The 16,421-nt window shown below is 40.3% G+C and overlaps 1 protein-coding gene across 1 annotated transcript in view; it reads left to right on the plus strand.

Annotated features, from left to right (window-relative positions):
* The window catches only part of SNCA (synuclein, alpha (non A4 component of amyloid precursor)), a 68,174-nt gene extending 59,465 nt beyond the window's left edge, over positions 1–8,709 (plus strand). Inside the window, exons 4-5 of the mRNA XM_009329763.1 lie at positions 7,011–7,100; positions 8,088–8,709. Of these exons, the coding sequence (XP_009328038.1) occupies positions 7,011–7,100; positions 8,088–8,120 (123 nt within the window). The 3' untranslated portion in view covers positions 8,121–8,709. The remainder of the gene's footprint in view (positions 1–7,010; positions 7,101–8,087) is intronic.
* Positions 8,710–16,421: the final 7,712 nt, after the last annotated feature.

Consider the following 16,421-nt stretch of genomic DNA (forward strand, 5'->3'; position numbering starts at 1 on the left):
ATCCGGGAAGCTGAAAAGGGTGAAGCTGAAAGGACTGTGTTTTCTGGATGCATTTACTTGTGTTACTGATGGCACACTGACTCAGCCCCTAAGCAACCTGTTACTTTAAGTCATCTGTAATTAATGCATGTATCCATCACTTTAGAACTCATATGATCTGCTGGTCTGACCTGGGCGATGGGCAGGTTCTCCATGTAATCCACATCTGTTTATCAGCAAATAACAACATACCAGCAGCTCTAATTAGGTAACTTTACCAGCCTGGTTAATGCAAAACATGAATCTGAGTTTGAGGAAAGTTGATTGCTCACAGAAATGTTCCTCTTGTACTCTGAACTGAGTTGAGTCTTATCTTTACAAGTAATAATAAATGGGAAATTTTAAAGGAAGGAAACAAAAATATACACAATCTATGTTGTACTGAAATTAGCTTTTCTAGAAATTTACAACAGTTCATAAATTGTTGTAAACAGCAAGTATTTCCAGCTATTTATAGACACCAAGATGGACCTGTAACCACAGACATTTAGTCTTCACGTTCGTCCCTCTCTCCGTAGGCTTCAGTCTTTATTCTTTTCACTTTTGTCATTGCCAACTGAAGGGCATAAAAACATGAATCAAAATGCAGCCTGTAGCACTTGCAGGCAGTATGTTAGCCTTTCATTGGAATTGTGCTATCGTGCTGACATTTATTTGTTTAATTAAATGTCTCTTCTTCACTTCCACTCTCCATTTAAGGAGGAGGGCGGTAGTCCCATTTCATTATTGGTACTCTAAATGAATTGTGCACTGGAACAGATAGTTTCCTTCACACATAATGCTTTGTCATAATTTCCTTCACTTAGGCTTAGGGATAATTAAAACAGTTTACTTCTTTCTAGCTAGTGCGCAGATATGTCTCCTCTCTGTACCTCTGGAGTAAAACCACTAGACTGCTGCTAATGCTTTATCATTCACAGCTGAGGCTTAGGGGCACTGACTATTGCAATGAGTGAGTGGGAGCTTTAGAGCATCCTAAACTGACCTGGCAACTCAGTTATAACCAGGCAGCTCCACATTTAATACCTTAGGACTAGGAAAGTAAATAAATCGAGGCTGTTTTAGCATATCTTTGTTTTGCATGTTGTTGAGAATTTGCTGTTTTGTTCAAGGGGTTTTCTCCCATTGAGTAAGTTGGGCTTTATGGTCAAAATACCTGTAAAAAATAATTTACCAAATGGAAGAGGCAGTTATTTGTTCACTTAGGTCCAATATCTAGCCCCTAAGTATCCTGATATTTGATGGAGAAGAAAGAATACAACTTTTTTTTTTTCAAAGGGGAATTTTAAGCCCATTGGCACAGCAAATTGCTATTCAGCTTGTAGCAAGAGGTGAATTTGGACAGTACGCATAACAGCTGCACGGAGGGTATACAAAAGGAATCAAAAAATTTTTCTTTAAGCTCCACCATATATATAATGACTGACAGTTCCCAAAGAAAGTTCTTACAGGGTGCGTAATACCGAAATGAAATGGGTTTAGTCAGGCTGGAGGGATATTTAGTTACCAGTTGTAAGGGCTTAAGGCAGCCCTGCTGAGTTATACATTTGGGATGTGATAACAGGCATGAGACCAACAGCTTTAGGGATAAACAATTTATCTCTAAATGATGGTGTGGTAATAAAGACAGATTAGTAGTACAATTATCCAGACTGTAACAACAGCAAATTCAATAATTTACTAGTACTGGGCTAGACTTAATATCCGGGCCTGCAAAGATGTACATGACCACGGCTATCAGGCAGGCAGGAAGCAGGCACGGCTTCTTCTCCAGACGAGCTACTTGGACCAGTTGATGATCTCGGGGAATGCCAGATTCCCTGATGGGACTGTCCTTTCTATTGTTGAGTCAGGAAAGCACTGTTTGGGCTTGTTCACCAAGCATCATGTCCCACCTCTCTTCCAGTTCTGTCCTTGGTGTGCACAGGGCTCGGAAATACAGTATAAGACAATACTACCCTTACTCCAAGCTGTCAGTACATGGTAGTTTTGCAAGGTAATAATGCTATTGGATGTGATTTTTTTCATTATTATTTTTTACATTCTTATTTTTATTTCAAGCTCTCCCAGGTCCTAGCTGGTGTGTGTGCATACAACAAACTGGACTACTTTAAAAATGTTTTGCATGGAACATTTCATTGGGGATCTCAAAGGTCTTTCCAAAAGGGACTTTTTAAAGGTCTTTACAAAAGAGGCGTACCAAAACTATCTTGTAAACCAGCTTTTTCCCTATTCTAGTTCACTACTTTTTCCATAGTGCCTTTTATCTTGGTTCACAGCTAGTCAATAATTATAAAACACTCAATAACAGACTGGCAAGTGATGTGGTGTAACCAGTGCTCATTGAGTTTATCATAATCTATTTTATTGAAATTAACTCTCATGTTACATTAATTTGTTAGGTGTTTGAAGCAAGCCTTGCCTTATTTTTATTAATTGATTGGGGACAGTAGAGCTTTATACTAGAGAAATAAGCCTCCCACAATATCTGCATGGGAAATTTATATAGAGTTCTCAAGAACAGACAGAAAAACAGCAAGTGTGAAACAACACGAATGTGAAAATTTGAGGGGAGCTTATCAATGTGTATGAATACTTGATGGGGGGGGTGGTAAAGGGGATTGAACCAGCCTTTTCAGCGGTGCCCAGTGAAATGGCAGGAGGCAGTGGGCACTAACTGAAATGCAGGGAACTCCATCTAAATGTAAGAAAAAGCTTTTTCACTGTGTGAGTGGTCCAACAGTAGACCAGGTTATCCAGCAAGATTGTGGAGTCTCCATCTGTGGGGATGGTCAAAACCCAGCCAGGCACAGCCCTGTTCTAGGTGACCCTGCTCTGAGCTGGCAGCTGGGACTAGATGATCTCCGGAGGTGCCTTCTGACCTCTGTGATTAGTGGAAGTGACTTCCAGGGTGATCTCCTCTTGCCAGTATAAACGTTTTAAGAGCTGATGCTTTCATAGCCTGGTTGGTTTATCACAGAATATGGAATCGCTCCAGAAGGAATTAGTCTCCAGTAATCATGAGGAATATACATGACTGTCAGACTCCTTCAGCATTCATAATGGAAAGAAAAAACATGTTACTAGCCAGAGAGATAGTAAATTATAACGCTTAAGTAGCTGCTAGATTACAGTTGCAATGCTTCCTTTTGAAGTTGCTGTTGTCTGTGACTCTGATAATTTATTTCTGATGGCAGTAACTTGGCATTCAAAGGCATGTCACCGCAAGGACTGAATGCACACACCTGAAGGTGACCATTTTGCCACATGGTGCTGACATAGGTGTGGTACCATGAGCAGACTGCTTGGTCTGTTTTCCATGCATAGAGGATCTTAAACAGTCTCTCCCCTTCCACCAAGAGTGTCATGAGGTGGGAAAGAGGGTCTGAGGGCACAAGACTCTCTGGAGAGTGCAGAAATAGGAGTCTTACCCAGAGTGTCTGTGCTTCGAACCAGGATATAGGCAGGCATTTGATTTTTCATAAGGGAAGCCTCAGGGGACAAGCAGATGTCCTCAGCTCACCATGCTTTTAACACCTTGTTTATTGCATGAGTTGCAATTTTCCCCTTTTTTAAAGTGTTTTCCCTGCAAAAAGAGCTCATGCTTCCCAGTTAAAAACTGACTTCATCTCTGAGAAGCTTTTGTTTAGCTTTTCAGATCTTCTAATAAAAGGCTTTCCCTCTGGAAATGCCCTTCTATATAGTTTAAAAATAGAGGTGGCAGCTTCGAGAGAAAAATCTGTCATTAATACTAAGACAAGAATTGGTCTATTAGGTGTTTTTCCTCTTCCATAACTGAATTACGATATGGAATTATTGATCATGAGAACGTAAAATTGCATTTCTTTCTTTTAAACCAGGTAAATAATGATATAAGGTGTACCTTAGATGGCTCTGTGTTACTGGGAGTGGTTGTTTACTTTTGTGATATCCTAACTTCAGAGGAATGGTACATCAGAAGCAGAGAGAGCCACCATTAAAAATGGTGTGGTCGCCTATGCTGTACATTTAAATGTAACAAATGTGATCTTGAATAATGTCATTCTCATTTGCACTGCAGTGACATCAACATGAAAGGTGGCATTTGTGTTACTGTTTGCAGCTGGACAAAGGTGATAAGCCTGTCCCAAGCAAAGAGTTCCCTTGATGGTTTGCTATGGCTTATGATTTGCTTCATTTGAGAAAATATTGGTGTTGTGATTGATATTGTATTTTACTAGTGCTGCTGATTGTTTTCTTTGAAGCTGTAGAGGAATCTCCATCCTGAACTTGCTGAAGGAACTTGGGAAGATGATAAAATCAGCCTTTTTTTAGGCATTGTGTCTCTGTAATCCTGATGGAAAGTCCAGACCCGTGGCAGAGGTTCCTAACAAACAGCATACGAGCTTTGAAGCTGTTCTTTGAAATTCAGCTGGCAAATCTTTTTCTTCATCATTACTAATGGTCCTGGCAGTTTCATTTGCCATCTGTTTTCCTGCTACACATAACATTAAGCGGCATGCTTTCTTCCTCATGCAACCTCAAGAATGATTTTGGGCACAGTTTTACCTGATGTACTGATTGTTAGCTAAAACTGTTCCTTAATGATAGGGGGAAGCAGAAGTTAAATTATATTTTGGATTAAACAGGAGAGCTGTAGACTGGAGCTGTAGGTCCTTCGAGCTGGTATGTTAGATCGAGTGCTCAGTAATAGCTTTAAAATTTGCATTGCACACACTATTTAGCTATTTCAGTCAAAGCTGATAGGGATTGAACTACTTCTCATAAAAGTAAATAGGCATGAATACTCCTAAAATTTGTTTAGAAGCTAAGGTGATTAAATATTGCACATCAAATAATCTTAGGAGCTCGTGTGTTTTGATAAGCCGGGGCAGAACTGTAATTGGGCCCAGTTTTTCCTGATAATTTCATGCTTGAAAAGTTATCCGTTATGTCAAACATCCAAAATGATGAGTTCTTCTGGAAGACACAGGCCTAAATAAAGATATTGGCGACCTTATTCATTGATGTCCCTTGACTTTTGGAATTTGTCAGTGTTATCTAATGCCATAGAGCAGTGCAGGATGTTAACTGATAGCAGGCCCATGCATAGAGGGAACTTGGCAGAATAGTAGGCATTGACTCCACACGGACTATACTGTTTACCACTAAAGCAAAAAGGATCTATCTTCATACTGGACCTTTTAAAGTCTGAAGTAAGAGCTAGAGAGAAGAATCCACATTATGGAAATAAATTCTGCACGTCATGGACTTTGAGGGTGAAAAACCTGTGTACATGCACATGCATCAGTGCCAGAAGAGGCGACCGAACCAAGGAAGAACAGGATTTGTATCTGGCAGATACAGTCACAATTTGTGCATGGAGAGATGCAGCAAGTGAGGAACAGAATATTATGACTACAGTCACCTGGTTAAACCACAGAGGGAGCTGATAAGTGGCAAACGGTGAACAGCAGAAGCATGATAAATGCGCTTGTTTTGCATATTATTTTCTATTTTTGTTAAACTCAAGAGATGAGTTTCAGGTTTAGCTTCCCTTATGCTCATTTTATCTATATCCTAAATTTAATTTAGCATCACTATCCTATAAATTGCAGACTTTGAAGAATTACCTCATTAGTCTGGTTTGTGACTTATTTAATTTTGTATTTCTGTCTACACTACCAGCCTGCAGGGTTTTTTTAAGTGAATTTCTTCCTGAGTGTCTGTAACTGGTTTTTAGTGCATTTCTGTCTAGATTGGCAACTGGTATAAATCAGCATAGTCACAACAGTTCCACTTAGCTAGTCTGTCTGTTTTCATATTAATTTTCTTACAGTTCAGGATGAACTCCAGCAGTCTTTGTTCTGGCAAAACTCATGTTTCTTCTCTGTGAACTTCTGTAGTAACAACTACTACAGGAATTGGCCCAATTGGAATGTTTTTTTTCCTTTATAATGTGTGTTTGTTTCAGATGGTAAATAGTATCTATAGTTCTAGGACAACACTTAAGTAATCCTACTCAGCAAATTATTCCTTACACCATTGCAATCCCCTTAATTCCAAGAGGCTTTTATGAAAATTGCTATATAAAACACAAGTGCTTCTGTAATGGTCAATAACAGATGCCCAGAAAAAAGTATAAGAAGCTGGGTATCAGGTAGTGCCATGTATCATACTCTAATACTGCATAGAGTAACATACTGGTTGACATAAGAAAGCATATAGAGGTGTGACCCATTAAAGGAAAAAAGCTTTTCCCAGTACAGTTAGGTTCTAAAACGGAAGGAAAAAAACCAGCATGCAATAGTCTGAATTATAATAGTTCTCCCTTTTTTGGCCACTTTGAAATGTACTTTGAAGAGGCTAAAACTGTAAAATGAACGATGATCTATGAGAGAATTAATGTGTCTATAACATTAAAAAATATATAATTGAATTACTAACATTAAAAAAATATATAATTGAATTACTGTTTCATTTGTGTGTCTTGATACTACCCAATTCTTTTGGCCTGCTTTTACAACTACTTTTGCATACCTGTGACTGTATTCCCCCAAGTAGTTAAACAGAAATTAATGTGATAACCTAATTAAACAATTTGTGTGGGACTATGTTTCCCAGATCAGTTTCTTATGGAGCAAAAAACTTGTTTTTGTTTGCTTCATGACTTGACCAAAGCATTTTCTATGGGATTAAAATATTTTCCAAAGATATTCAGCAAGTTGGTGGTGGTACTGTTCTGTTGTTCAGATTGACTTCTTCGCCTGTCCATGGCAAGAGAGAAATGGGATATCAGCACTTCAGCTATTCAGAAGGATGATCTCTCTGGAGCTGATGTCCTCTAGCTCTTCGCAACCCCTGGCAATATCCCGCAACCGAAGGACAGGACGAGAAGTCAACCACTGATGGGGAGGAAAGACATGCTTTGGTGTAAATGACAAGGCAAGCAGTTACAGTCTGTCACTTTTCTTTCCCTGTTTTAAATGTAGAATGAAGAAGGTTTCCTGCAGGAGGGAATGGTGAATAATACAGATGTTCCTGTGGATCCTGAGAATGAGGCTTACGAAATGCCTCCAGAGGTAAGTCTGTTGTGGTATTTGCTGTGAACGCATGTAGGAGAAGCGCACAGGAGGGGGCTGCATGCTCGAGTTACATCAGCCTGGCACAGGCTGATGCTGTGAGGCTGCAAGGGCACAGCAGAAACGTGGTCTCTTTGGCCAAGGTCTTCTGGAGGTATAGTGCTGGGAATCAGAAAATCCGTTGCTTTCTTGATAGTTTAACAGGAAAACATTGTGTGTGTTTCAAAACACTTGTGCCTGGTTTTCTGAGTAATGTGTATTGAACTTGAATCTTTTTCTTATGTTCGATAGGGAATATGGGAAAAACTGCATCTTCATAGATAGTTTTAGTAGCTTGGCCATTTATCAAAGCATCGTGCTTTGTAAAACACAGTAATTCATGATTATACTCTTAAGTTAATGCAATAATGGGAGTAAATTGTGTTGTTTTTCATAATCCTGCTATCCAAAATATTACTATAATGTGTAACATGATGCATTGGTAGTTGGAGTGGCAGTTTTACAGTAGCACAGATAATTAGGCTGAAAATGAGAGGTATAAAACATTTAGGCCATGATCGAGTAAAAGACTTAAAGGCTTGCTTGATCACTAACACCTTGAATATCACTGGAATGATAGTAGTTAAACATACTCACACAAGTCAGTAAATCATTTAAATGTATCTGCAGCACCTGGTGTGCAGTTCAGCCCAGAGGTAGTCCTCCTCCTTCTCCAAGTGAATTGCCGTGGGTGGCCTCGTGAGTTCCTGGCAACATCAGCTGACCGACGTGTTAACTACTGTAAAAGCCTAACTCTCCTGTAAATACCACAACCTGTAAGGCCCAGTATCTGGGAGATGTGACAAAATAATAATAAATGGCAAGATCCTGATCACATGAAATTCCATAATGTTTTGGCATTGAATACACTAGGACTAGAACAAGCAGTGAAACTAGGATGTATTTATCTAAAATACTAGTAGCGCTGATTTCTGCTCTCCTCATTAGGAAGAGTATCAAGACTACGAACCTGAAGCATGAGAGTCCTTCCCTTCCTTTATATCTCCTGAAATCTACTAACTACTAAAGACGTCCCATCCTGTACAAGTGCTGAGTTCCAATGTGCCCAGTCGTAAAATTTTTTTACAGTTTTTACGGTGTATTTTGAAGTCTTCCATCAGCAATGATTGGAGTATCTGTGACTGCATCCACCTTGTTTCAGCATTTCCCTCCTAACTGGTTGGCAGGGTCATTGTTGTGCTGTGGATATTGTGGCTTCAAGTTTAAAAGTTAAAAAAGAAAATATTAAGTAAAAACACCTAAGTGTCTACTGCTTATTTCTAACTCTGTACATGTTTTGTTGATAGCCTGTCAGTAATTTGATATTGTTTATGATACAATTTTTATTTGTTTCCTATGACTCTTCTTTCTGTGCAGAGATGACTTATTGTGAGAGCTTTATATATATGTGTATGTATTATACATATAAAAAAAGTAATTGAGCATGAACTATGCACCTATAAATATTAGCTGTTGAAATTTTATTGTTTTGTGATGTGTTTTATTAACTTGTGTCTGTAAATAATGGTGTTCAACTGAAGCGAATAAAATGTAACCCATTAAAAATGAACTTCTAAATTAGTGGTGATTTATAATACCTTCTTGCCTCTCCAAAAGCCCCTGTTAAAGCTGTGTTGCTTCCTGTGAAGGAACCGGAGGAACAAAACCAGCAAATGGAAGCCCGGTCTACACAAAAAACAGGGTGAAGAATGAGAGTATCAGGGCTGGGTACCTCAGCTGGAGTAAATTGTTGACAAAATAGATTCATTTTCAGTGCTAATAAGCTTTCTGTTGTAAGGAGAACCTGAGAGTGAATGAAGCCATTAATAACGGGTTGCAGCAGATTATCAGGAAATGATGAGGCCCTTTGAAGAATTACTGTTTCAAGGTTGTTAAAGTGCTGGGCTATACAGAAGAGTGATGGATTACTTGCCATCAATTTGTCTTGTATAAAGTCCCATTTAGCAAAAGTACAGCCTACTGTCTGTTTTTAGACACGGTAATTTTAGTTATGTTGCCTGGATACTTTTCCATATAGAAAAAAGATTTAAATGTGAGATGTTTCTACTTCGCTCATGTTGTATTACCTGTTATTTTGGATCAAATGTTGCCTCTAACCTGAATGATACAGTGTTCTTTTTGTTTAAGGTTCTCTACTCCTGAGCAGGATTTTGAACTTCCCTTACAGCTAGTCTTTCCAGTGTTCTGGGGCATGGACCTTAAAACAGGTAAAGATAATTGTCTGTTTTTTCAAATGGGGAAACTTAGGCGCAACCACATAATGCGTGTCACTGGTATGTACAAAGAGAGACCCAAAACCCCAGAGGCTGAACTCTCCAACTTGTTCTTGAACTGAGCTCCTTTCTGGCTTTCTGCAACCTTCCTGGTATTAGCATGCCCAACGTAGGATAGATCTTTCCAGGTATGTACCCATCCCAGCTGTGTACAGTGGGAGCTGTATGGTGTAGTACTGTGAGTCAAAATCACATGAACATACTGGTTTCACGATGCTTAGAAAACCGGTTCTTCAATTTCTCATGTCATCCCCCAGTCCCAACCCCATATTTCCAAGGAATTTCATTTACTTCAGAGGAATTGCTGTCAAGCTCTTTTTTCAAAGCAATTAAAAATCCCCTTGATCATTTCAAACAACTTGCAGATATTTTCATCAATAGCTACATTGCTTAATGGAGCCTGAAGTCCTGCGCTCTTTTGCAGAAATCTTTCATGATAGCCTGCAACAACCCACTAACAATTTGCAGTCTCCTTCACAGGTGGTGTGTCAAAAGAATCTCTTGACCTGGACATCTCTAGTGTTAAAATCCATCTTAATGCCTCAGTGGTAAATCTATTGATTGCGTCCATGGAAAATTAATATCAGGACAGGGCACAATGTAAGATGCTGCTTTTATAGCTATTAATGTTTTTAAAGATCTTTCTGTTCTAGTAGGATTCGGGAAGAAAAGCCCAGTGCTGTATTGTGATTCCCCCTCCCTGCCCCCCCCTCCCCCCCAGCATCCCCGGGCCTACCTCTTCCCGGAGAACATGGGTCCGAAGATCAATTGAGAGCAGTCAGATGCCTGATACTTTAGGAAATAGCAGCCTAAGTAGAATACCTATTTCTGTTGTTCATCTTCTCTTCCACAGCCCACAGGTCTTGATTGCTCTATTGTTTCTCTATTAGGGAATCAAATTAAACTGTTTGGTTGCTCACATGTTGCAAGTAAGTCGTGCACTTCTTAAATAAGCTGTGGGGAACAGTATGTCATAAAAAACAGTAATAAGAATAAATTGACTCCTGAGACTGGCCCATTGTCTGATCATGTAGGAATTAATTATTTTCTTTCGTAGGTTAATATCAGCAAATCATTCGGAGTTTTCAGGTCATTTAAAACGTACCATAGGCAATCAGTTTAGTTTTTGTGCCTCTTGCAAACATGCCCTCAGATGGCCCCGAAAGTCCATGGGACCCCTGGTTACTATGGCAGCACAGCGTGATGCACTGCTCTGGTAACAAGCTGCATTTTAATTAGATTCCTTAAGGGCTGTCTGACCATCCTTTCCAGGTAAACTAAATGCCATTTTGTCTTATTTCCTGCAGAGATGAATACTGACACGCTGATTGCAAATGTCAGAATTGTGTTGGATTCTAAAGATGAACTAAATAGATACTGCTGTATTCAGATTTTTTTAAGTGTCTGCCCTGGGTATTAAAAAACGCTTCTACTGTTGTGATAACATTTGCTTAAGCGATGCCTGCCAGAGAGGGATATACCTCAGAGCCCTCTTTTCCTTAGGAGCCTAGATTTCAACTCAAACCGAAAGCAATCTTCTGTCCTCAAATTACGAGTTAGTAATGAGTCTCACCATATCCCAGTTCTCCAGGGAAAAAAACACATGTTGCTTTTTTGTTCTATTTTGACAGCTTTAATTGGTCTTCTAATGGTTCCTAATTAGACACATTGTAATAATGTTTTTATTACTGTAAATCATAGTGTTAATACTTGTGTTACATGCCTTTTGTATAATGACTTTCAAGTCGTTGTATTTGTCTGAGGGATAAGGCAAGAAATGCCCTCCTCCTCCCACCGAGACTTCCCTTCCTTCCCTGGAGACAGTTATAGGCAAGTTAAGGTAAATTACAATGTCCTAAACTCAAGGAAAAGTAACATGCCTGCATCTCTTCAGGAAGCACAGATTTTACTCATCCTGGCTTTCATAGCGTGGGCAGTCTAGGCTCAGTGATTCTCCTATGGAAGCATCCGACACGGACAGCAGGTCAATCAGCTGCAGCAGACAGAGTAGAGACCTCTGCCTCCAAGAGCTGGGAGACTTGAAGATTCAGGGCCGTCCATTTAATGGCTGAAATTATTCCAGGAGCACAACGGAAGACAGGTACAGAATGGCTGCCTACACATATTCATAAAATCTTAATATACCAAGTAGAACTACTTAATGGCCTCTAAGATTTGATCCAAAGTTCACTGAAATCTGTGGCAAGATTTCTACTGGCTTCACATGGGTGTTTTAGGACACCCGTAGCTCCAGTATACATTTGATCTTCTCATACAAATTACATGTGGCAGTCTGTACTGACGTGATGAGTTTCCAGTTCTTTTCTGTATGCTTTTTAGGCAGAAAATAACTGCTGAAACCCTTGCTTCTGGAGTTTCCTAAGGCACTGGCTGTACGGTACTTTTTTTGTCAGATAGATGGTGTACAGTGGAGGTGATGCTCCAGGGCTCTGATCCCTAACTCGCTGAAAATAAAGGGAGTCTTTTCGTTGACTTATGTGGGTGTGGATGATTCCTGGTGCCTCTCAAGTCTGCATAGAACTCGGAGATGGCAGAGATCAGATGATCAAGGTCCCTCTGCAGAATATGCAAGAGTAGCAAAAGTAGCAGAAGAACAAAGATCACCATAAAATCCCACAGCTAAGTCCTCACCAGGCTTCTTCAGCAGCGCTGTGGTCTTATACGCTGGCGGAATACCATACTGTAAATACTGCATGGTACAGCATACCTCAAATGTTGGGTTTGAGTGGAGTAGTTGTCCTTAGGTATTGCAACCTTAGAGATAATTACTCTTTCAGGTAACTGATAAATCTTTGTGTTCTGCTCTGGAATAGCTTAGGACGTAAGTGGGAGAAGATAGATGGTTCCCCGATACTGGTTTTGGGTTTAATTTCAGTTCTCACGAGGCTTCCAGTGACTTTGACTAAACTATCTGATACTTTTTGGCCCCCAGCTTGAGGCTTTCAATATTCCTGGAAAAGACGCTAATAATGGTCTTCACAGGGTATCATCATTCTGCTTGGATATATGCAGGTCTGAACTAATAGCATCATTTTTCACATAAGCAGACTTGCTCTTGAGTTACAGTAACCAAAAGCAAATGAGATCTTAGTCTTCAGTGTCTCCATGCTGCATTTTTAATGGAAAATATCATCTGTTTAAATGCAGACATAAACAACTTTTCTCAACCCTGCCTGACATTTAACGTGTAACTCAGAAGGTTCCTCTGATCTAAAAAAGGCTGGCAGATGGAAAAACAGCAGGTGGAACCTCAGATGAGACAGCCAGGAGGTAACAAACAGGGTAGGAAACTAGGTCAGATGAGATTTCTTCCATCTTGGAAGAAATGCTTTGAAAATGCTTCCTCCATTAGAGGCATGAAAGTGGGTTTTCAGCATTTTCCATTAATATTCACATCTCTGAATAGGTCAGAGTCTATCAGCATCTGATACGTCTATAGGGCATACTTCTGCGGAAAAGGTGAATGTCTGAGATTTACAAGTGTGCTTTTTTCAGCTGCAGCACTGGAGACCTCTTTAAAAGAGGCTAGAGCACCCATGCGTTTCTGATGATTAACTTGAGATTTAACAAGGAGAATGTTGTTACAAAAAGCCAACTGCTTGGGATACCTCAACTTCTTTTCTTTTTCTCTCTACTCACCGCTGTCCCATTTGTTTCTTTCTCTCCACTACTCTGCTAAATTTTCAGAGGGTTAGATCTTACCCTGTCCCCATTGCCGAGTGTCCATTTTACTGCAAAATCTTATTCCAGTCATTGCGTCTAGTACATTGTGATGAGGCTGCAAGCGTGCCTGGAGAACTGGGGTTTAGTCTTTGACCCTCCCACTAAAAAGAGGAAGGACCACAGCTCGTCTCCTCCTCGGGATGCTCCCATCACTACTGTATCCAAAGACACGGCAAGGCAGAGGCACTGCTCAAAAGCACTGAGGTGGAGAAGCACGGTGGCAGAGGAGATTGGAGAAGCAAAACAGGCGTGAGAGCCTTGCTGAGAATTGGCTGGCATTCATCCTGCCTCCCTCCCCCAGGCAGTGCTTCTGGTGTCAGAGACTAATGATAGGAAACAGCCCGTGGTTTTACAATGCTTCCAGGGACAGGTACCTCAAGGAGCCAGGTAAATTCAGAACAGGGCTGCTTTGCTCTCTGTGAGGCAGAATTCCCGTGCTCTTTGAGGAGACCTGGCTTTTTACGTTGAATTTCCTTTTCTCCTTTTCTGCCACCTGAAGTCCTCTGTACCAAGAAAATAAAAGCAATTAACGGATGAGTGTTCTAGATTAATAAATATAAAACAAAGTGTGAAAGCTGATTTTACCAGTCTCCTGCACAGAAAAGGGAATTGCACAATTCCCATAGGACTGTTATCCTCTGTTGTTTGATCAGGAGTCTTACTCATGTGAATTTCAGTTGTAAAATTCCATGAAGCCTTGCAAAAATAACAAAGATGGTCATCTAATCTTAGCACTTGGTAAGATGGCATCCTGCTGACTTGGTTATATTGGTACTTCGTAAAACCAGAAGAGTCTTATAAGGAGCAGCCTTAGCAAGAAGACAAGACAGTGCTGTTGAGTAAAAGTGGACAAACGTGTTAATAGTGAAAATGTAAAGGACAATAATTTACAAATGCTACATAATAAGACCAAAAAGAAATGAAATCTGTTATCTCGGTCCACTAAGTAAGTGGCAACTTTCATTTGCAAAGAAGGGTGATGCAGCTCCTATGAAACACTTGAAACAAAACTCCTCCTATTTATTCAGCCCCCTCACTCCAAAATCAAGTTCCCTCCTGGCCCACATTTGCAGCAAGAGAGTAATATATTTCATTTGAATAATTGGATGTTCTTAAGTGTGAAATAAATGAAAGTGCATTCAAAGCCTTCAATTTTCTTTTTCATTCTCAGTTTTATGAAAGCTTAACAAATTCAAATATGATGATAATTCCAGTCTGTTACAGTGTGCGCGAAAGGCAGTTGCTGTGCACTAAAGGGACAGATCTCCTGTATTAACACATTTCACGGACAGATGAGTTTTTCCTGCCATTAGGAGTTGTTCAATGCCTGCGTGCTTATAATCTAGGTTTACTGTTGACTGCACCCGATAGAGACCTGCTATTTGGAAAATGCTTGAAGAAAGGAAAGGAGTTGTCCTCTCTTTTATTCAAATTTCATACATTTTTTTTAATATGTCTGAAACGTGATTTTACGCATCCCTATGAGGACACCATCCTGCGTCACGTTGGATACATAAAAGTATACATACGTATGTGGTTTTTTAATGGATAGTCTGTGTGTGTGTGCATCCATATAGGTAAGTATGTATGGGCATTACCATTAAGTACTATAAAGTGCTACTATTGTAATGGTGGTTTTTCGGGGGGGATTATCCCAAATTCAAGGAATGCATTTTTAAGGCATTTAATATAAATATTAGGTAATATATTTGAAAGCTTCCAAACTCTAGCCTCACAACTAACAGGCCAAATCTGCATTAGCAGAGTTTTGCAGGTGTAACCACATAACTCTACAAATCCAGATGTGGCTTCTTAGCTACAGTGCAGGGTTACCGACATCGTTTGGTCCCTTACAGTGAAACACACTAGATTAATAAAGATGCACTATTGCTACTACACTTCTGGACTAGGTGTTCTTGATGATACAGCTACATGAGTTGAGAATCGCGTTTATTCTCACCCGTGTTGTGTTTAGTGCTCTTCCAGGGACTGAAGTGCTTGTCACAGTGCCAATTCCACTTGTCTGAGCATGATAATAAAAGTGCCCTACCCAGAAACCCTGGCATTGCCTAGTTACACAATGGATTTCTTGGCAAACCTTTATTATGTGGGGTTGGCCTTCTGCTCCTAGGAACAGCGTGGTTTTCCTGAACCCCCGACTGCCAGTGGGATGTTGGCTACTATGTGACCAAGAACAAGCTCTTCACGTCAACTGTCATCACGTAAACAATCGTGCTAAATCAGGGTAGTCTGTCTCTCTCTCACAAAGAGAGAAGCTATGCTGCTTAAATAAAGGGAATTATCCTGAGCTTGAATATACACCTGAGTGTTAGCGGAGCAACTGTGACCCGGAGCAGCTTGATGGCAAGGCAGCTCTGGGAGGATGTTAGCTGGCTAATGCAAGTCAGTCTAGAGGAAATGAAAGCAAAAGTGCACACTCTCTCAGGAGGGTGGGTAGATCTGGAAGAAGAGGATTGGTGGTGAGAAGAGTGCACTTGGGGGAGAAACAGCATTTAACACATTGATAAATCGCCCTTTTTTTTTTTTTTCCCTCTTTAATCACTTTGTCTTGTCTTACATGTCACAAGGTTGCCGGAGAAAAGATCATTGCCTATTCCATGACTGTTCACTCCCTAGTGCAACGGGACCCCAGATATTCCTGAAACGTAAGTAAAGCGTGAGGATGATACTGTTAAACTGGAGGTTCATGAGTCAAGTATGTTGTCTCAAGAGACCCTTTTGAAATCCACAGGAAAATGGTACAGGTGGCATTGGAGCAGAGTTCAGCTCTCGGCCCCCGTGGGCTACTTCAGCTCTTTGTAAACTGTTGCCTGAGTTCCTGCTAGTGTTCTGATTACACAAAACACAGGTGCTGCCATGGAAAATAAAGTTTGAGTTTACTCAACAGCAAAGAACTTTGGCATTGTTTAAAATGATGTACGTTTGCCTGCCCAGCTCCCATTGCTGAGCATCTGAACCAGCTCTACCTCCACCTGGCTGACAGGGATGTAATTTTCAGAGAAGGTGCTGACTTAAAAGTGAGATTTACATTATCTCATCACAGAAACTGGGAAGGGAGTGTGTGGCTGCACTTTTGCAAAAAAGCAGATGCTTTCGAGAGGTAAGTGGGAAGTATTGCTTTGCTGTACTTGCAGAAGTAGTGCACCCGATGTAGGGCTGTGCCTTCCTGCTCTTGTGTCTGTGATGGGCAGGAAGCGTTGCCATTAGAAAATTAAATCAATGG

Source organism: Pygoscelis adeliae, unplaced genomic scaffold (genome assembly GCF_000699105.1).
Source record: "Pygoscelis adeliae isolate BGI_AS28 unplaced genomic scaffold, ASM69910v1 Scaffold67, whole genome shotgun sequence".
Lineage (NCBI taxonomy): Eukaryota > Metazoa > Chordata > Aves > Sphenisciformes > Spheniscidae > Pygoscelis > Pygoscelis adeliae.